General features: G+C 52.5%; 1 protein-coding gene, 2 long non-coding RNA genes and 2 other non-coding genes across 13 annotated transcripts in view; 1 reads left to right on the forward strand and 4 right to left on the reverse strand.

The window, feature by feature from the left end:
* Positions 1-15,497, reverse strand: part of PXN (paxillin) — a 41,601-nt gene extending 26,104 nt beyond the window's left edge. For 5 of the 9 annotated variants that reach the window (XM_068654065.1, XM_068654063.1, XM_068654056.1 and 2 more), the window contains exon 1: positions 13,201-13,450. In XM_068654065.1, the coding sequence (XP_068510166.1) occupies positions 13,201-13,435 (235 nt within the window). In that variant the 5' untranslated portion in view covers positions 13,436-13,450. Of the gene's footprint in view, positions 1-1,936; positions 3,697-3,788; positions 3,992-4,307; positions 5,305-13,200; positions 13,451-15,345 lie in introns of those variants that run through there. The other 4 variants (XM_068654062.1, XM_068654057.1, XM_068654059.1 and 1 more) reach the window with 4 other exon arrangements.
* Positions 730-6,395, forward strand: LOC137841310 (uncharacterized). The gene is made up of 3 exons (XR_011088556.1): positions 730-939; positions 5,578-5,641; positions 5,975-6,395. It is a non-coding gene; the product is annotated as an uncharacterized lncRNA (long non-coding RNA).
* A 337-nt stretch (positions 15,498-15,834) lies between the features above and the next one.
* Positions 15,835-18,518, reverse strand: LOC137841309 (uncharacterized). Its single transcript, XR_011088555.1, has 2 exons — positions 18,387-18,518; positions 15,835-17,879 (listed from the first exon to the last, which is right to left on the reverse strand). It is a non-coding gene; the product is annotated as an uncharacterized lncRNA (long non-coding RNA).
* Positions 18,519-18,761: 243 nt separating this feature from the next.
* Positions 18,762-18,902, reverse strand: LOC137841526 (U4 spliceosomal RNA). The gene has a single exon (XR_011088644.1). It is a non-coding gene; the product is annotated as a U4 spliceosomal RNA (small nuclear RNA).
* Positions 18,903-19,403: 501 nt separating this feature from the next.
* On the reverse strand, positions 19,404-19,544 carry LOC137841527 (U4 spliceosomal RNA). The gene has a single exon (XR_011088645.1). It is a non-coding gene; the product is annotated as a U4 spliceosomal RNA (small nuclear RNA).
* Positions 19,545-21,823: the final 2,279 nt, after the last annotated feature.

Genomic DNA, 21,823 nt, shown 5'->3' on the forward strand with positions numbered 1-21,823 from the left:
GCAGGCTGCCAGGCCGATGCTGCAACTGCCTCGAAGCTCTGAGTCAGCAGGGCTTCCTGGACAAAACAACGCCTGAAGTCCAAGCTGTGTAAAGGAACCACAAAAGATTTTCCTGTAGGATCAGAATTTTTCCATTTAGCTCTCAAAACGCTCAATTAGACCCCAGCTCGGGCTGAGGGAAGCGAACCACCACCTAGCAGAGGAATGCACAGTCATTCTGCCTCCCTCCAGCTTGCCTAGAAAAACCTCCACACCCTGTCTGCTATCTCAGAACAGCTCACGAGGGCGCCTCGCATCATCCCTGTCATTAGCGAACACTTTGTAGAGGTTTTCCCTTCACACAAACTGACACAAATGAGACTCACCCTTAAAACTTTTTAACCCCCTGAAAATGCTAAGTCTGTACTTCAAAGGAACCAGGCAGCTCACGCGTGTGCTGACACTAGTCGAGTCTCACAAGGCACATAACAAACGGAGGGGAATGTTCCTCAGTATGTGTTTGTTGAGCATCCTCCCGCTGGAAGTGGTTTGAGATTTAAGCAACTCCTTTCAGAAGGGATGTAGTCAATGCTCCTGAAAAAGAAGGCTCAGGAAGGTTACCAGACCAACATCCAAAAGCAAACATGGCTTTGTGAATCCTGGATGTCACTGGAACAGACCTTATTCCAGTCAAATGCCACCAAAGGGAAGCCTTTCCAAATTCTTTCAAATTTGGCAACTCCACGGCTAGGGCTACCTCAGTAGGAAGCTCTCAGCAGAAACACCAGGAACAACAAGCTCTTAGTGGCTCGGAGGATTTAAGGACAGCTGCAGCTACACAGGACCATAGAGGACCTGAGCTGCCCACTGTGTTCCTCATGTCCTGCCTCCAGAGAGGAGCGCCCAAGCCTAGCAGCAACACCGCGACATCTCCGGTTTCAGAGCTGCTCCCGCCCAAAGGTGTGTCCTCCTATTTATTGCTCATTTCCAGAACTTTCTGGGGAGGGTGGGAGGGAAGAGCTATTTCCTGTCATATACAGCATCCTCTTTTTAATAGCGTGGTTTTCCCCACACTTGAAGTGAAAGGAGCCATCTTATATTTACTTCCCTCTGTTCGAATTTATAGTCCCGAGCAGCAAACCGAGCTCGTCCCGGGAAAAAACACCCTTTGTTAAGGCCTGGTGCCTCGGACTGAGTTCACGCTCCGACTCCCTAGGCAGATGAATGTTTTCAGTTTCACAGCCACCAAAGGCTGTGGGGCACGCCAGACCCCCAGCTACACAAGCCTTGGATGCCTCTGCACAGCAGCTCGCAGAGGACCCCAGTTGGGTGAAGCTAAAAGGGAAAATAATCCCTCGCGTGGTTCCTCCCCGCTTCTCCCTGCGCTCTCAAACCGAGCCCCGAGCAACAGGAAATGATTACCAAACATGGATAAGCTCGGGCAAAAAATTCTTCCACTGCTCTACGAGCAATCTTCAGGAAAAGTTCGGAAAGTTTGCGAGTCACAGCCCCGGCACGTCCTGTGACCGGCGCACACAAGCAGCAGGCAGAGCTCAGCTCGCCGCTCGCGCGCGGCCTCGGAGCACAAAGCCAGGCTCTGGCTTACTGGGCAGAGAAGCTGGAGATTGCACAAGAGATTTCTGCAGTACGTGAACCACTTCAGAGATTTAGCCAGATTTTACTCAGCGTTTGAGCTTGTGACCTCCAGTGATTCAGCTGCTCCTGACTGAGGCACTGCAGCCCTCAGCCCATCGCCCTACCCACAGTTAAGGCGCCCAAGGCAGCCCTGGAGGCCATTTTCAGCCCCATTTCTCAGACGCAGCAGTTGAGAGCTCCACACCTTAAACCTAAACCTCCGAGTGCCTCCATCCGACAGAACAGGCTGTGACCTGCAGCAACAAAGCCTGCAGCCGCAGCACCCGAATTCCAACGGGGCTCAGCATAGCAGGATCCTTACCATAAGGTCCAAATCCCCCGGGCAGCAGGGAAGTCATCTGCCTCGCAGAATCAGAGCAGTGATACGCGGCAGCCCAATATAACACGGACTGGCCGTGTTATATCAGAATAGAAAGCTGAAGGCTGCCCTTCAGGCCCCAACTAAAAATACTTAAGTTGGAATTTCTCAGCCTGATTCCGCAGCCTGCGATGAGCCCCACCTGCTACCGAGTCTTTTGTCAGAATCCTCTCCTTTCGGCAGCAAATAAACCCGTGGTCCTACAGGTTGGTGCAGTTGGCCCTGAGAACGATTAAAAGAAGCAACGAACTGCACAAATTAGAGAGTCTCCATCTCCCCAGCACCAAATTGGAAACAGCTTTGGTCTCCAAGCAGGGTAAGTACAGCCTGACAGCCCTCTCCTAGCGTGGCCCTTCTTGTGCAAGATCTATTTCTGCTCTCTGCCTGGGAGCAAACAGATCCTCAGGCATTCCCGGCAAGTCCCAGACAGAGGCATTAGCACACGGCCAGCGCTGCCCCGGCTGTCCCTGCGAGGGAGGCAAGCTGGCTCGGGCAGAGCTGAAGGACACGAGCTCTGCTACAACACGGCCCCGCTGGGGCTGAACACGAGCGAAGTGGCACCCTGCCCGCCTGCAGTGGGAAAGGACTGGAATGAGTGTACGTGTCTGACACGAGTGACTAAGTAGGCACTACCAGTTCAGTTCTGACCCGGCCTGGGTTGCAGCCAACATCTCGGGTGGGAAAAAAAAAATGTAAGAGAAATGAACTGCCAATGCGCTAACCTTTAGCCCTCTATCTACCCTTATGCATGCAAAAAAGGGCAAGTAAAGCCTCCCCATACATGTCCTAAGAATTTTTATTTGCGGCTGGTTTCCTTCAGAAAGTTTCTAGAAACGGAGCAATGTTAAAAAAAATCCAACAAGATCTGCTCTCCTCTGCCAAAACAAAAAAATATTCATGAAAACCAAACAAGCAGCCACTGAGCTGACCCCTCAGGGACAATTTCCCAGGGCCAAGCCTCTGATCAAAATACCAAGTCCCTTGTACTCCTACAGGAAGAGGGGCTCAGCCAAGCCAGCTATCTGAGGAACCAGACCCTTCCTGCTCCATCAGCAGGCAGTAACTCCACAAGCATCATTAGGTCAAATGCAGCACGCAGCCATTTCACAAACATCGACCAAGCCCAGTAGGAAGGAGGCCTCCATTAAAGAGAGCAGGGAGTCCAAGGATGGGTACAGAAACCTCAGGAAACTAGATTTTAAAGCACAGCTCTGGCAAAGGAAAGGAGAAGCTCAGGGACACTCCTAGTGCTGCAGCTGTTCAGTCAGACAACAGGAACGGGTGCCAGTGGGCAGTAAGAGCACCACAGCACTGGGAAATTTATCGTAGCCTACAGTGCTGCCACCCCCAGCCAAGCTGCTCTCTTCCAGCCAGACACACCAGGTGGATGCCATACAACGAACATCTTGGCAAAAGTCATTTTGCCCTCCCTGTGCAGGGAAAGGTTCCCTCTACCTATCCTTTTTCTTCTCTGGCAGCACGTGTATGTCTCCGCCAGCAGAAATCCCTTCCTCTTTCGGAAAGGAAGTAACCAGGCTGGGCAAACTGTTCTCAGGTCTTCCTGGAGAACTGTACAAATACAGTAGGCAAGAGGGAAACAAACTCCCTTCAGTCGTGTGCTGCACACTGCTCAGCCCCAGACTGCAGGACCTGGAGGAAACCACCGAGTGCAGAGGTGTGTGGCACCCAGCCACTTCCCAGCAGCTCTCCACACGCCCACTCACATGAGGGTGGACATTTTTAACTGCATTTTTTAAAGCCCCAGGTGGACTGTGTCTGGTTGAGATTTGCATACCTGTAAGCAGTCGGATCCGACATGAACTCAGCGTTGTTACAAGCAGCACTGAAATTACAACATACATGTACGCTAATCTGGTAGCGGGTAACTCTTCTCAGCAGGTTCTAAGCATTATCCCCGTGCCATACGCCTTGGCACATCAGAAGAGCTTGAAAAAGGCAGCAGCTTCCAAATCTGCAGGCAATGGCAACCCTCTTTTGCTTGCACTTCAGGGCCCTCGGGTGGAAATGGCAAGTTTGCAGATTTGACCATCTAAAAGGACACCTTACAACAGCTGTGGAGCACTTACCGCTCGCAGATCATAATCTGGGAACTGCTGATTCTACTCAACTGGGGAAGAAAAACATGTTACATCAGGGCTTACATGGGAACAGAGTACAATAGTTCCACTCGACAGTGAGCACCAGAGCTGAGGATACAGTTTCACAGGATGCAGAACGGCAAATTAACAGCTCACCACTGCCAAAAATGGAGAGGTTTTGCTCCCTCTTCCAGACATGTGCTGCTGCCACTTACCTCTCTTGGCTCTGGCTTTTACAAGACCCCTCCATGAACCAACTGAACAGAATATACAAAAAAAAATGAAGACTTTCTTCTGAGTTAAGAAAGTGAGATAAGCACAGGGGTCAGCAAAAAGGAAGGGGTACATCCAAAGAGCCAGGGGAGGCAGCAGATGGAGGACATGAGATGAGGGAGGTAGGGCCACCCCCTCCCAGGGGCAGTAGGGCCACTACACTGAGCCAGGCTCAAGCGCCTGCAGGACCCGCTTCAGCGCCAGCATCTCATTCAGCTAAAGATCACTGTGACCAGATCCATCAGCGTATGTAATGGTGTTGGAGCTGCCAGAGACAAAATACTGTCAGAGCTTGCACGTTCTAACTTAATTATCCTTTTTTTTTTTTTTTTTTTTTTTAAGTAACTGAAACAGGAAAGCATGTGGACCCCATAACCAATAAAGGGAAGGATAAGATTTGCATGGTCATGCAAGAACAGGCATGAAACTTAACGGAGGAAAAAAAAACAGCATCTTTTAAACTGCGGAAACCCTATCCAAGCAGCATAAACAGATCTGAATATAGACTCTTCCAGGCAAAGTGCCAATTAGAAAATTTGAGCCACACATAAAGATGATGAAATGAAGGAAAGAAATATAAGAACGAATTCTGAATTAATTACAAGCACGAGAAGCACAAATTCTGCCTGCGAGATACAGAACCCCCGGCTACCAAAAGGAGGAGGCCAGCAGTTGGGAATAAGGACACTAAAGAGACACTGTGATCTTACCCCCATTTATTACAGCCTTATTGAGACACACCTGAAGGCTCTGAAATGGGAGACCATAATGCAGGCTTCAGGGATTTTAGTCCTCCCAGAAAATATTTTTGCATCCACTCCAACAACTTTCCCTTAGTAGGTAACAAGCATATCTCCCATGAACATAAATGCAAAGAAAGTCCAACAGATGCAGATCTGCCCTTAAAAAACAAGCTGCGTCAAGTTGGAAAAGCCTATAAGGAGAAATGAAGTCCCTGCAAACCTCGCTCAGATACTGAGGATGTCAAATAAAATGTTAGTATGTTGAGATATAAACTAAGATGAGTTGTTGGTTTGACCTGCCAACTATTCTGAGGGAAGATGCTCCCCTTTTCTTAAGAAACGAGTGTTTCTTGTCAAATATGGCATCTAGTTTAACTGGCTTAAAAAAAAAAAAAAAAAAGCAATTACCAAGAAATTGCTCTCAAAATGGTGGACCTCTCTTTTTAAAACAAGTTTTCGTTTCTCTAAGGGTTCTCTGCAACAGAGTGGGAGCAGACTTGGAAGCAATGCCGACCTCTTTGAGAGCCAAAAGTGTAAGTCATCATCAGGAACTGACTTTACACAAAGCACTGCCAAAAGCCCAATGTAAACTCTCAGAGCAGGGCAGGGGGAAATGACAACAAAATATTTAACATTTTTCAGTCATGTTGATCTTAGTACTACTTATAACTATAATAGGTAGAAAGTTTTAAAATGAAGCTTCCAGTCTAATGAGCATTCTCCTAAAACCTCAAGATAATCCAAGTAATTACGGAGTGGGCAAGCAACGTCTTTGAAAGAACCCCTAGGAAAGACCACAGAGTACAAGGGTGCCATGAGCGCATGGCTGACAATCTAATTAAAACAGCTTCTTTTTATTTTAACAGCAGCCTCCGGGAACGAACGGAAGGAGGACAGCGTTGCAGAAATGAATGTGGGAACTGCCCCCCAGTTACTTTGGGAGAAGATGTGGGTGGCAACGTGATGGAGCTCGCTGATGGCTCGACAGCTCCACAGCTCTGCAATTTTTCAGCTTGGGCAAAGGAATGTGGCTCAGGAGTTTCACAATGCCATGACCAAGACACACAGAAATAAAAGAAATTGTTAAAGCCAGACAGAAAACTAACATTTTTAGAACCACAAATTTTAACCAGTGTACGGAGAAGAGACAGAGAATCTGTCTGAGGTTCCCTCTCTCTTCCTGCTGTGAGAAGGCAGGCAACCCAGCCTTCCACCTATCCTCTGCCACCACAACATCAGTAACAGTTACTAGTATCTTGCTTGTTTCACCACCTGCAAGAGAAATAACAAGGATTTATTTTTACCAGAAGCGGTATTAACGAAGCAAACAAATGCCCGATGGCTTCTCCATCTCAGTGTCCTGCCCAGAATTTATTAGCCAAAGAAACACTCCATCCTACCAACAGAAGGCTGTTTTACTCGCAAGAGAGCTCGTGACTACAGAAAACCGCAATAAAAACTGATAAAGACAGAGTAGAAAGTAGAGTTTGAGAGGTAGAAGATGAGTAAAAGAGCCCAATCTCCAGCGCTGACCAAAAATGGAAATGCCAGCAATACTGAAATAGAAGCAGCATGAGAATAAACTTCCCTTCATAGGTACGTGAAATTAATCCCTCTTCAAATCACTTTCTGAAAAAGGGTTTTCAGCGTGATCCCTAACTGGCCCTCCACTAATCCTAAGACACAAGTCACCCAACCGTTCTGAGAACAGGAGAAAGTATTTTGCACTCATTTACAGGAGTCAGGATTCCCTGATCCTGCATTTCTGCCTCGCTGAAAATTCAGTTGACTTCCTTGTCTTAACTCATCATACTCTTCCTGCCATACCCTGAGCTAGGGCACAGTAGAAATTTGATTCATTTCTCTACCAAGTTCCTAGACACATACAGATTTTGTAAGCACAGGTACCTACAGGTCACTATTGGGCACTTTGAAACTGAGCTGATCCCACTTCAGAACCACAGCGGTGTTCACACTGCACAGAGGGACCAGGCTCAGTCACTTACACACGGAATTACACACGCACAAGGACACACACACACACACACACACACACACACACACCAGGACAACCGTCCCCTCGCTGAGAGCAATATTCTGCTCCCACCTCTGTGGCAAATCCAAGCTGAACTGCTTATAGCAGCTGGAAAACAGACTAACTTCGACTGCTTCCCCCCCAAAATAGCAAATACAAAAAAAGGCTGTTTCTGCCAAGCAGCGCTGAATACACCGCATTCCATTTCATTAAAACAATTACTCAGAAGCCAGCCAAGAATTACATAAAGCTTCCTCCCCAGCCCCTTCTCTCCAACCCTACTCCCCAGCCCATGGCGCGAGGACGGGGTCGCGGTGAGCGACAGCAGTGGGCAGCAGCCACCGCCCCGCTCCTCGTGCCGTGCTGGCTGTGCCACCCCAAAAATACATTTCCCTGAGCCAGGCAATGCCACCGGGGAACCCCAGCCAGCCCTAGCAGGGCTGCATTTCACACAGTGCCACGGTGAGCTGCTCGTGCAGTGTGCTCCCTCGTGTTCGATGGCAAGTTGGCATCCAGCAAGTTGAGCCGTACCCAACTCCTAGAGGAAAGCGAAGGGTAACCTAACAGCTTTTGTCTCTGACTCATGTGGTCACGGCTTCCAAGCACGATCCTGAGGCAGAAGGTGCTGGAGGCGCCAGATTTAAGCAATTAAGCAGCACAGGAGCAGCATGCCAGAGCAGCTGTGCTTGTGAGGCACTGCCCAAGGGACCCGCTGAGGACAGCCAAGCGGCAAAGCTCAGAGTAAGCACCAGCAGGGCAGCCTGAACACCGCAAGTTTTGGGTTCTGAGAACATGACTGACAAATTCATCCCGAGCCCCACGCAGCCCGGCCTGCCTGACAGCTCCAAGCTCCTCACATTTCACAGCACAAGTCGGAGGCAGCTTCTCGTGGCCAGCACCGCTCACCCACCCGCAGCCCCGAGCTGGCCGCTGATAAGAGATTTCATGACGTGGCTGAAATGGCATTTCGCTCCCTCCCCCCGTGCTCCAGCTCTCTGCAGGGATCCTGTCTCACTGCCGGAGCTGCTCGCAGCCAGGCAGAATGGTTCCAGCTGTGTCTCACGCTGCCTTAGCCAGTCCTACGCAGCCCAAGAAACGTCTCCCACACGAAAGGAGCAGGAGGCAGAGCTACAGCCCGGCACAGCTCTCCCCAGGCCTCTCACTCCCTCTGCCCCAAAGGGTTTGTTTGCTGGAAACAACCACGAACCCATTACCTGCAGGACGTGCAGTTAGCCTCAGGCCCTCTTGTCTGATGATCAAGTTCAAGTTAGTGGTTCCGACCTAAAGGAAAGCTTTTCCAAGAGAAGCCTCGAGCTTGTTTAGACCCATGAAAGAGGGCAGAACATGGGAGTACTAACCCCCCTAAAGCAGCAAATCACTTACAGCACCCCTTCTTTACAGGAGGTAAAGGTCCACACCTACAGCGTGACCTTTTCTACCTCTAATTTTCTTTGCCCTCTCCCGCTATTAGAAAAACCTAACCTCAGCACAGTCCCCGAGCCACCACAAAGTTCCCTACAGCAGGGGGTGAATTTCTCTGCTCACCTTGCTCTTGAAGGATGGAAATAAAACAAGGTCCCTCGGGGATCTAGTCAGACACAGGCTAATTCTGTCTGCCAGCTCAGTTTTGCAACAAAAACATGGCATTGCTTTATGCCAGGAGACCCCATACAGTTTGATTTATAGCTAAGCCGTTTAAAGCACAATTCCCCATGCAAAGTGTCATTCAGAAAGTTCATTCCCTGGAGCGGCATTTACTTTTTTTCAACGTTCTTTACATCATTTGCAAAACGTTAGAGGTTTAAACAATTGCAATGAGCAGTAAAAAGAACAAGAGCTCCAGCTACACTCCGGTGCCTGCTGCCAGACACACTCAGCAGTGCCCCGCAAAGCCTGCTGCACTGAACTCACACGCACCAGGAGCACGGTGAGAGGTGCCATGCCAAACTGCTTTTGAAGTCTTCCAACTGCCCCAGCCTCATTTAAATAACTCAGACTAAAGCCGTTCACAGCGCAGAGGCACTCCGCCGCAGGGAAAGGGAGTCGGGAACTAACGCTGCAGGCTGCCTCCTCCTGGGGCCTCCCACAAGTTCCCTGGGATCTTCAGCTTGTAGTTTATCCTTAGATAAATTTCCCATGTAAATTCAGAATAATTACTGGCTTCTCCAAGAAAGAGCTGCATGTCTATGAGCAGAAAAAAAAGCTTACCAGATTCCTAAACAGGACAAGCATGTAACCTCTGGGACTTGAGCTCCTCTAACTGAAACATCAAAACCACCGAAGCTGTTCTCACTGCAGTTGCTGTTTCTACTTTGTTTGCTCTAGGAAGACTTAAAAACATACTTCAAAATGTCCAAGTGCTCCAGAACCCCAGCACGCAGGAGAGAGCAGAGATTTTAGCACGAGCCAATCAAGGGAGGCTGTCCCCAGCCATCCGGTTTGCGTGGCTCTGGTTCCATTTGCAGTGAGAATGAACATAAATGGGGAAAAAAAAGCACAAGTGATGTGACACAGTCATTACCCACCTCCTATTTTTATGGTATATCTTTAGCACACGACATTCTTTGAATGACTTCACGACGTTTTGTGGTAAAGGGAAAGACTCGAGCAGAACTGCTGTGGGGAACTTGGAAGGGAAAGGAAATCTCTTCTCCCTGCTCATTGCCTGTCATAACAGAGGCTGAAGAAAGGATGAGCTATCAGCAAGGCAGAGAGGGAACATAAACAGAGCTGAGAAGGGAAGAAAAACTTATAAATCTAATCCAAACTTGCCATTGTATGCTTTTCCAGCAAGGGAAACAGGAGAAGCTTCAAAGAGTTACTATTCTGAGACACTCAGCCAGAAGCTATTTTAGAAACACGGCGATCTTAACAAACATTAAGCACACTTTGCAGGTAGGGAGCTGTTACCCCCCTGCACGGACAGAGGAGTGACATGCCCATGGTCGGGGCAAGCTTCTGGAGCTGTAAATCGATCGTTACTTTATGCGGATTAAACACGAAGTCCAGCTCCAGGAGGCGGCCTCACCCAGTCCCCAGCCCCCTGCCCACGCCCTGTGTCAGGACTAGGATTTGTACAAACACGTGGCCAAAAAGGGCAAGGAGCGGATCTGGCTGAAAAGAAACCAATTAAAATAAGGATTTTCAGGGGAACCAGCCTGCTGATCCAGCCACGCGTGCAGTGGTTACACTGACACAACGAAGGGAGATGGGGAAAAGCAGTGCTGCAGCCAGCAGTTAGGTCAGGGTAACCCTGTCTGAAATCACAACTCCCACGCTGTCCCCAGTCCGGTTAGTTTCAGCCCAAAAGGGAAGGAGCGGGGCCCCTCCTTGCTTCTACGTGGAGCTGGATCTGCTTATCTTGCCACGGGACACGATAGCACAGCTTACTGACCCCACAGCAAATCATCTCCTCCACTTGGGTGAGCGGGCAGGCGAAGGGGCTGCTTTTCCAGCACAGCCGTGACCTGAACCCATTCGCTCTGCAGCCCGATTACTCACTGGGTAAGCAGCAGGGACACGAGATGGGGAAGCAGGAATCACCATTTTTGGCTGACTCCTGCATCTGAAACTAAACCGAAGGAGATGTGCAGCGAGACTCTGCAAACGCTGAAAAACAAGAGCAGGGCCCAAAGGTCCCCACGGTTCCCTGCTTAGCGTTTTTATATTTAACAGCCCCACAGACATGGCATGGTGTACTCCTAGGGGTGCTACTAAACCCGAGTTAGCTAGGACGGGCTGGAACAAGCAAGAATCTCACTCCTTAAGCCCCATCTTCTCATCATACGCTGTGGGAGCTTCCCACAGACAATGTCTCACTTTCAGGCAGCAGAGACAGAAGAACGTCTTCATTACCAGCTTCCGCAGCGGACAACGAGGGACACAGACAAGGGCGGGGAGGCACAGTCTGGGACACAGAGCAAGAAGCTGGGACCCGAGATCCCAGTCACTCGTGGCCATTTCCCACCACCATTGGATCCAGAACCCGGCCTGGCCTCCTCCAAAGCTGCAGCAGACACCGAGTATCGCAGCTAAGGCAGCAGGCCGGTTCTAAGAGACTCGTTTTGTGGCCACGGGCTGTTTACTGCTCCCCCACAGCTGCTGCACAGATTCGATATGTGGAATTTATACATATCTGGTGCAGGAGATCAGAAAAACTGCTCTCGTGCAACCAGCAGCGCGCTGTCCCTGCTTGTTCTGCAGCCAGGCTTCAGTTCTCTCTGTCACTGCGGAGTTTCACAACATGTTCCATGCAGTCAGTACAGGTTGAGCTAAAAGGGGTGAGGAAAAAAGGGTCCAGAGAAATTGAGGTGCTCAGATACCCCAGGAAAGAAGAGACACAGAACTGAGTTTTCTAAGAGGTTACCCATTCCTTCCTCTGCTAGTGGAGATGGTGTCAGAGGATCAATTTGAACCAGGAGGGCAGCTGAACACTTGGGATAAGTTGACCTCTCCCAGCGAGAGACAAAGGAGCTAAAGACAGCGCGGAGTCCAGACTTTCCATGGAAATAGAGCAACAAGAAAAGAAGCCTCTCTCTGCATCGCACGCCGCTCGAGGCAGAGGACTCCCTGTCTGGGTTGCTCGGGACAATGAAGCCCCTGTCTCACGAGGGGTCAGAGCAGCTAAGAAGCTGAAACAAGTCAGAACCCCATTGTGCAGAGCATTAGTCCTGTTTACAGGCTTCTCGCCCAGCAGCGGGAACGGCTCGGGAACCTGAGCCAGGAGAAAGCCGAGGGACCTGGCAGCTTTGCCCGTGTTTCCTCCCCAGAAGAGGCACCGAGAGCACAGCCCCACGGGGCGCAGCCACCCCCGAGAGCTGGCAGACGGCAGCAGGAAAGGCAGGAACCCCCCCCCCCAAACGCTGCCACCACAACTCAGCGGCAGGTCAGTCTGAGAGATTCAGCCCTGAAGAGAGGGAGGGTGACAGCTCCTGGAGCAGAGGGAACACCTCCTGAAGCGAAAGCTCCCGTGGAGCTCAGTCTTTGTGCCCAGAGCGCCTAAAGCCACGTCGCTAGACAAACATCCTCCGACAGGCGAACCTCCTACAAGTGAGCAAACACACCTAAAATAAGCTCACAGACCGCTTTGCATGCACGGCCAGAACACGGCCATAAATACGTTCCTGCTGAGCAGCAGAACCAACTGCTTTGTAAAACACCTCTCACTCTGGTGAATTCTCTAGTGAAGGCTGTTTTGTTCTTGATTGCAAACTCCAGTCAAAAAAAAAAAGAAGTCTGAACTCTTCAAAAAAAATAAAAAAACAAGCAGTAGACAGGCAAGAATTTCAAAGCCACCAAAAGAAAGCTGCTAAAAGCAACACCACTTCTGCCTGGAGTTACCAAAGCTCTCAATAAATAAATTACGAAAATAAAACAACGCTAAACAAAGACTCCACAGTAGTGTTTGCAAACAACCTCTTCCTAAAAAAATAAAAGACGAAAGTTCCTGAAGCTGTGAAATCTTTTCTCATCCTCAAAACCAAAGCACTACAGCTTTTTGCTAGCTCTTGAAAACCAAGACAATGTACAAAAAGTGAAATTAATCTTTTGGCCCCTACAAAACTAAACAGTAACCACGCTGGCCCCACAGTAAATATACAAAGTTAAAAACAAGTAGGGAAGATTAGCCTGAAAGAAAAACACTGAAGGTCTTTTGTTTTTATTGAAAGAGAACTCCTTGAAGCTGTAAGAAAACACTCAAAGTCAAAAATTGAGTGGTATCTGACTACAGCAACTGCAGAGCCTCCCTCCTCCCTCCCTCCCCAGGCCGACGCTTTGCAGGATGGTGGTGTCTTCCCCCACGGCCAGCAGACCCCTCTTGCTCGCTGCGCACACAAGGCAGCTCCACAGAACCAAGAATTCAACAGTTAGTTAAAACTGCCTGAGGCAAACGGACAGGCTGGATCGCTGGCTTGCTGGAATTACAGCCCCTGAGCACACAACTCCCCCTGGGAAAGCCCAGGAAGGGGCAATGCCCCCCGAGGCAGGATGTGTGCTCTGTAGGACTCGGCTCCACGCTCGGCGCCAATTCCCAGCGCGGCAGAACGCCCAACTCACGCCGCGAGCTTCCTGTCAAACTCCAAGCACATCCGCACAGCGCGCTTCCTCCAACACGGACGGAAGGCAATCTGGACGGGTCTGGGGGGCTGCCTGGATGCAGGGCTTCCTGCCCCCAGCCCCACAGCACACCAGCTCCATCGGGAGCCAGCACAGGGCGCCCTGTGCCCCAGCTGCTCTCCTGGGGCAGAGCTCTGGAGCAGCTCCCTGCATGAGCCACGCACCGTAACGCCATTTCTCCAGTGCTGGGGGTGGGGAACAAAAAAAACACAAAGTTTTTTAAGCTCCAACAAAATCCCCAAAGCAACCCTTTCTCGCAGGGGTGAGAAAACCCACCCTACCCAGTCCAAGCAGCATGAAACCAAGATACTTCTGCATCTCCATTTTGCAGCACAAAAGCACACACACTGCAGAAGCTCCCAGCTTCTGGAGGGGAGAGGGACAGCTAAAAAATGTTTGTAAGTTTGGGGAGTTAGGGACAGGGGCATAACAGGCCCCGTGAGGCGTTCCCTTGTGCCCAGCACGTCCGTCAGCCCCCGGTTGTGTCCGCACCACACAGGGTCAGAAGCACGGCGCAGGAGTATTTATCTCGGCTCATTTTACACAGCATCAGCTCTGAACCCACGAGGCACGTTCGCTCAGGTTCAATGCTAAACTACTCCGGGGCCAAAAGCAGCCCTGGCAGCAGCGCAGCTACGTGTGTGTGGCACCGTGCCCAAACCTCCGAGCCCTGCCGGACCAGCCTGGCTACGGCTGGAGCCAGCACAGCCGTCTGGATCCACAGCATGGTTAATCCACAACTTGGATAATCCACACAGAGATAACAAGGGAAGAAAAACAAACAACGCTTGCTTCAGTTCAAAATGAGACTTGTTTCAGAGGAGCTGTATCAGCACAGCCTTGCTGCCTTACTTATGCATCCCAAGGTGAGCGCCTTTAGGAAAACAAGGGAGCAACTTGGGGACTAACAACGACTGGCAGAGGGAAAACAGGTGACGTGATCTTTTATGGTGACTTCTGCAGACCAAAGAAATTATCTTAGAAATTAATGTTCCACTTTTCTTGCCCAACTGATTACTGTTAAGATAGTCAGATCTGGTCCAATGTGAAAGACTGCACAAGAATTGAGAAAGACCTGGTGTGACCACGGCTTGATGAGACGAGAAGTTCTATTTCAAAAATCAGATTAAAACTTCCACTTTTGATGGCACTAACGCTCAACACCACAGAAGAACGCACAAATTCGGACCTTTTTCAATGCATTCTTTGCAGCTCCCTTCTAATCCTCACCCGGAGGAAAGAAAGAAACGTGCTGAAGCTGCAGCAGCCTATCTGGCCAACTGGAAAGCCACCCGGCTCCGTGAATGGCAGGAATGCAACACTTGCAGCTGGCAGGGCACAGCGCTGGGAGCACGTTGGCGGGACCACAGCCGTGCCCACACGACGCCCCACACGGGCTCACCTCAGGGGCCGCTCGGTGAGGCTGCCCTGGCTGCACGGGTCCTGCCCTGACCAGCCACACATTGCTCGGCACCCTATGAATGCGATGGAGGAGCAGCAGCAGGAGATAACCATGAGATAACCGTGAGATAACCGTGCTGAGGGTGGGAGAAATGGCAAACGGACCCACCCGGGCTGAAGCACACGGTGGCTGCTGGCAGGAGCGGGGACTCAACGCCAGTGCCACCAGCCCGGTGCTGAGGCTGAGGTTTTGCCCCACCAGCAGGAATCCCTTGCTCAGCAGCTGAGGGCCTCCTGGCCGCCCTGCTCTCCTCACCAGCCCCCTTCAGGGCCCTTTTTATGGGGGTGTGAGCCCCGGCTGTACGCCGCCAGCTCCCCGCGAGGCTGCGGCTGCTGCAGGGCAGCGATCCTCCTGCGGCACATCCCAGGGGGGCTGCCTCCCCCTGAGGGGGCTGCAGGTAACGGGGCCCGGCCGCGCTCCACCGCTACCCCCGGCCGCCCTCACGCCCCCCACAGCTCGGAGGGGATCCCACGGGGGGGAGCCGGGGGGCAGCGGGGCGAAGCCGAGCCTCGAGCGGGACCGGGAGCCCCGAGGGGGTCTGAAGGGACCCTGAGGGGTCTCGGGGGGCTCTGAGGGGGCTCCCCCCGGGCTCAAACAGCACCGGGCGCCGCGCAGGGACTCACCCAGGTCGTCCATGGTGCCGCCGCCGCTCCCGCCCCGCCGCCGCCGCCCGCTCTCCTCAGCGCCTCGCAACTTTCCCGCCCCGCCCCTGCGCGCCCCCGACGCTGCCTCAGCGCGCGCGCCCGCCGCCGCCCCCTGCCGGCAGGAGCGGGCGCGGCCCCGGCCCCCCTCAGCCCCCTTCAGTCCCCTCAGTCCCCTTCAGTCGCCTCAGTCCCCCCTAAGTCCCCTCAGCCCCCTTCAGTCCCCTCAGCCCCTCTCAGTCCCCTTGGTCCCCCTCAGCCCCCTTCAGTCGCCTCAGTCTCCCTCAGTCCCCTCAGCCCCCTCAGCCCCCCTCAGCTCCCTCTCAGTCCCCTCAGTCCCCTTCAGCCCCCCTCAGTCCCCCTCAGCCCCCCTCAGCCCCTCTCAGTCCCCCTCAGCCCCTCTCAGTCCCCCTCAGCCCCCTCATCCCCCTCAGCTTCCCTCAACCCCCTCAGTCCCCCTCAGCCCCCCAGTTCTCGTTACCACAGTGGGAGCTGTGGTGAGGGGTCTGGCTGCAGCCCTGCTGCCCATAGGTGACAGCAGCCCCCAGGGACTCATGCCAAGCCTCACCCTGCACCCAGCACCCCTCAGGAAGCCATGGCCCTGCTCAGCTCCACAGACTCCATGAGCAGGAGTGGAGGCTGGCACCCTGTGTGTCACCCCAACGCCAGGACCTTGCCTGACACCTCGTCGTGGGGCTCTGGGCAAGGTTTAAGGCGCAATGTGGAGGGATTTGTGTGTTTTGTGTACATAAATGTGCCTCCTGCACTACGTGAGAGGGGTTGTGCTCAGCATCTGTCGCTGCTTTTCCACGTCTGAGCAGCAATAGCTGCAGGATGTGTCCCCTCAGGTGGAGTGATGTGCACCACCAGCATTATTTGCTGGTACAGAACAGGGGCGGTCAGGATCAGGCCCTCTCCCGCGATCCATGCTTCTTCCAGCAGCAAGTAGCAGGCAGGTCTTGTCTCGGGTTGTACCTCTACCTCTGCATGAATAAAGTTTCCGCTGTGCCCTGTTTGCATTGCAGCCCAGTACGCGATGTTCGTCACCAGCTTCCTACCGGATTCTTTGTGAGTGTGGCAGTGAGTGCAAATCAAAACAACAGCAACAACAAAACCAGCTTTTTTTCTGTCTCAGGGCACAAATGAACTTCTCATCGGGATGCACGCAGAAGAAACAGGTTGATGTCCAAGCTGCTGAATATAAAGATGAGGAGTCTGCCCCTAAAGCTTCACCCTGTGGCTTGAGCACTGCTATGGAAGGGTGACTGAGGTGGATGGCAGAGCTGTCGTGCAAGGGACGCGATCCTCCACTTGTACAGCTTTTAAACCAAGCCTATTCTCATTGCACTAGTCATAACCAAGTGCTGTTTACAACTGAATTCTTTTTCACACCCTAACATTTCCCACCTAAAATTGGCACCTCCCAACCCTCCTGTGGTTTCCCAGTGAGAAGGGCAGGTTAAAAGCCAAGCTGCTACAACAGCTGCTCAGAGGGGTGGGCTCAAACAAAACCCACCCAATGTTCACCATTCTCCATCCTTCCTAGTGCCACGTAACTCCTGTTTGCTCCCCATCTACCTGCTCTCTGCCTCTGAAACACTCCTGGACTTGTGAACACCTGCTTGATGCTCAAGCCCCGTGCACGCACGGCTGCAGTTCCCTGGGGACAGCTGCCCCAGCGAGCTCTTCCCCAGCAGAGCAGCAGCCGAGGCTTGCCCAAAGGCAGCTGGTGGGACCGAGGGGAAAGCGATGTGGGAACAGCTGCAGCCCTCAGAGCTGCTGCTGCTGGGGAACGAAGGCACGTCATGCATCAGAGTATGCGGTGCTTCCTCTTGCATGCTGCCCCGCGACTACAACACGGTGTGACTCAACCCTTATCTTTCACAGAAGTTGTGACAAGAAGTTGTTGTTCTCATTCGCAGATGGGAAACAGGGCTGGCAGCTGGAAATAAAGTCAGACAATGAGTCAACGTGAATTTAAGGCCGGACTTTACAACTTCCTGCCTCCACACAGCCCAGGGTGCTTGCTGAAGGAATCTTTCTCCTCGTCAAAGCGTAGCTAACCAGCTATGGACCGGCCCCACAACTCTTCGGGGGGCTTAACCCACTGGCCTCGACACACTTGGCACTCAGAAACTGGAGGGATTAAATCTCCGCCTGCCCACTTGGGGTCAGTAATCTCAGACTGGAGAAATCCAAGCTCGTTTCCTAGGAGGTGTTATGAAAAGCACCAGGCTAAATCTGTGTCAAAGAACAGATACGAAGCTACAAGACTTGTAAGGCACATTTAGAGCCTACCTGTGCACTTTGGAGAGTGACTTGAAACTGCAGAGTGAAGAGAATAACTGAACTGCAGCGCGTCCTCTGCACTGTGCCACAGGGACATCCTGCAAGGGGACATGGCTCTTTCTTCGGGTGGACACAGAAAGAAAATTTGGGCAAAGCTTCAAGCCTGAAGGTTTCCATTAGCTTAGGGAGATGGCAGCACACTTCAACATCACGCTTGGTGGAAGGACCTAGTACAGCAAATGGAGCAAAGGTGACTTCTAGCACAGGGTGGGGGCCATAGCTTTGTGATACTGGGTGAAGGAACCACTCAGGGGGATTGTTGCAGATGGTTCTGTTAGAAGGAAAGAGAATCAGTCAAGGAACAGATATGACACTTATCAACTGACCTTGCTTCAATGAACCAAACAAGTACATGAACTGCATTACTCATTGTCTACTACACATGACTTCAGTGCTTATCCCTGTGCCTCATTCTGAGAAAGGGTGACGGCATCCCGCCGCCTCGGGTTTTGATTTCAAATAGATATTGCCAGTACTGGAGTGCAAACAGGGGACAAACGCCATCGAGGAGGTTTCGCTGTCATTCTTCGGTCACCGTTGTGTATAACACCCCAGCCCAGCTGACATTACAAATCTGATAAAGAGGGAATATCAATGTCTGCTACTAATTTCCCTACTCCACCTCGTTATAAACAGCCACCTAACCCGGGGCCAGCCAGGCAGGGTACGCTCACCCAGATGGAACGCGTGGCCATACAGAGAGCCTCAGAGCTAACAGAGCGTAAACCATATGGGATGTGCACAAAGAGACAGGGAGGCTGCTTCCCACTGCGCAGGAGATACGGCCCAGGATGCTGGCGTGTGGTGGTCACGGGTCTCCTCCGCGGGGCAGGGGCTTATTTAACTGATGAGAGAGGGCAGATGTGCATGGGGTCACCCAGAGAGTTTTACACCAAGGCGAGCACCCGCTTTGTGCAGAGCAGAGGAGCTGGAGCTCTTCAGCAAGGAGAAGCCATTTTCTGAAGCTATGGCTACTGCCAAAGGGACTCGTGTAGTAGTACCGGTAAGAAACTACGATAATTTTTCTGTTCTTTCACAGTGAAATTCAGTCTCCGTAGAGACTGTCAAAAATTGCCAATGCCGACTATATTTCAAGTCGTCATGGCGGGGTATTGGGAAAAGTTTTCAATTAGCAATAATCGCGCCTCGGATTAACCTCATTGGCTACGATACTGCCACTGCGCAAAGCTGACGGGATGAACCCTCCGCCGCCACCCCTCGCCCCGGGGCCGCCTCCGAGCTCACGGCGAGCTCCGTGCCCCCGCCCCTCCTGCCCGTCCCGGTGCCCCCCGCTTTCCCCAAGCCCCCTGGTGCCCCCTCGGTCTCGTTCCGGGTGGGGGGCGCCCCGTTATCACCCCCGTACCGAGCGGCGGGGCGGCCGCGGGGGGTGATGGGAAGCGGTATGCAAATTGTGTGACATCACTTGGCGCGCCCCGCCTTGGCGCGGGATTCCCACGCCCCTCGCGGGTGGAGGCAGGGAACGGGGGGGGAATGGGATGGAGGCTGAATGGGACGGAGGCTGAGCGGGGACGGAGGCTGAACGGCGATGGAGGCAGAGAGAGGGTGGAGGCTGAATGAGCATAGAAGCTGCACGAATATAGAGGCTGAGTGCTGATAGAAGCTAAATAGGGATGGAGGTTACAGCCTCCCCCTAGTTTTTTCCCTTCTATTTTTTAACCAGCTGATGGCAGCCTCCGGAGAGGCTCTCAAAAATTGCCAATGCCGACTATATTTCAAGTCGTCATGGCGGGGTATTGGGAAAAGTTTTCAATCAGCAATAATCGCGCCTCGGATTAACCTCATCGGCTACGATACTGCCACTGCGCAAAGCTACCGACACCACCCCCCGCAGCCTCCACCCCGCCGCCGCCCCCCCGCCAAGCTCAGAGCGCGCCCCCGCCGCCCCCCCGCGCGCCCCCGCCCTGCGCGCCCCCTGCCCCGCCGTGCCCGCGCCCCCAGCCCCCGCTTTGGGGAACGGGAGGGGCATGGGGCAGGGGGGAGCCTGCGGGGCAAGGGAGGCCCGCGGAGGGTGCTGGGAGGGCGGTATGGTAATGAGGGGGGACTCACCCCTTTCCTGGGCAAAAAGGGAGAAAATCGGCCGGGTTTTGCCCAAAACCACCAGTTTCCTCTCAAGGGGAGGCGCCTCGCAGAGGACAACACATGAGACCGAGTGTGCTGTTACCCAACGCGTTCAGTGCCCAGTGCAGCGCTGAGGACCCAGGGGGCTCCATGCCCCTCGTGCCACCGCTCCCGGTGTCACCTCAGCTCCGTGGGCCATCAGCAGCCTGCCCAGGCATGGCACAGGGGCTGGCCGAACCTAACGCCAACGAAAAGCTGCGTGACCAGCACACGGAGCAAGCCCCTCGGTGGTGGAGAGTTGACTGGTGAAAGGGTTCGGGGCTCGGGCTGTGCCCTGGGAGAGGTGCAAGTGGCTGAAGAACTCCAACCACCCCTCATGTCTCATCCACGCCTCCTTCAGGAGCCATTCGGAGAGTGGTTGTTGCGTGCTGACCTCTGGGGTTTGGTCTGGCCGCATTAATCCAACACACCGGACCCAACTGCTGTTATCTGCCCACCCTTGGTGCCGTGGTTTGTCTCCGTATCTTTCACCCACCCTTTTTCCTGTTGTTCCAACTACACCCACCAGGACCCCCAGCCTGGCTCAACCTCAGCCAGCACCGAGTGGAGGCACCAAGGGCACGAGGATGGGGCCGACGTACTGCCCCTGTGTCCCCTCGCACTCCAACCAGGCACATGTCCCCAGCGAGGTGTCCTTAACCACCCCCAGTGGATCTTCCTTCCATTATTTGCTCAGCCACATTCTGAGGCTAAAACCTGCCACATTAGCACCAGTGAAAGGAAAACACAGGCTTCCATAAGGACATGGAGCTACAAAACCTTATTTACTACTTACATCCGTCCCAAACCTGATTTTATTCTGTGCTTCCTGAGGGCAGCACGCAGTGTTTGCCAAGGCACACCTTTCAGGAAGGGGGGCGATTTTTTTTTTCCTTGAAGCCTGGGAGTTGTAGTGTTTGCTCGGGCTCGGTGCAAACTACATTTCCCAGCAAACTCCTTGTCTGCAGGCCTGCAGAGGTCGGTCGGGCAGCGCTATGACAGGTAGGTTTTGGGGCATTACTCACCATAAGGTGCTTCTGGCCCTGGCTGTGCGCACCGTGCCCACCACCCCTCTCCTCCCACCCGTGTCATTGTTACAGAACAGGCTCGGGTGACGCGGCTCTGGATTTCTGCCCTGTAGCAAGCTGTCTGTCCTCTGCCTACACTGGCCGCTCTCTTCCTGCGGAGCTTTCGGATGTGTGTTAGGAAACAAACCCCAGCCGTGGGCCCTGGTAGGTAGCTTTACGGAGCTTTGCGTAAGCGTGGCTGGGTTTTGGCTTGCATTGTTTGTTTTGTTTTGTTTTTTAAATCTGAGCGCTTTGATATTGACAGCAGCCTTACGTTTCACAGGAAGCGTTCAGCCCTTTGCAAGTTTCTCTGTCACTCACTGTCACGCTTCAGAGTCTCCCTCAAACGTACGCGCTGCTGTTCTTGCTGCTGTGCCCACCGCTGCCTTCTCTCTCCTGGGGGTCACCCTGTTTTACATCTCCATTTCATTCCCCCTCAGAACACTTCCTTCTGAGAGATCTTTTGATGATAATGGGGGGAAATGGAGAATTTTCATCAGTTAAAGCAATTTAATCACCATCAAGCTGGCTTAGCAGCCTCCTGGGAGCATCACGACAGGACTTATTCTCAAAGCAAGTTACAGTTTATTGGGAAACTTTGTCCCTCCTAATTAATTAATATGGAAAATTAAACCTGCACCGAAGGAAGGCGCAACACTACTCTTAATAAACAACAAAACAAGGCAAAAATCATCATGAACATAATCCTCTGCTTCGATATAAAAAACAATTTGGGACTATAGTGGAAGGCTTTCCAGAATAAGCCTGCACGATTCAGCCCTGATATCAGTCAGCCCTGAAAAACACTGGCATAGCCACTGTGTCTGTACATTGGTGATTTCAGTCTAATTTACTAGGGTATGGTGCCATGGCCCTGAATCCAGGTAGCTCTCCCTGTAATTCAACTGATAATGAAGTGCTGGAGG

Source organism: Anas acuta, chromosome 17, assembly GCF_963932015.1.
Source record: "Anas acuta chromosome 17, bAnaAcu1.1, whole genome shotgun sequence".
Classification (NCBI taxonomy): Eukaryota; Metazoa; Chordata; class Aves; order Anseriformes; family Anatidae; genus Anas; species Anas acuta.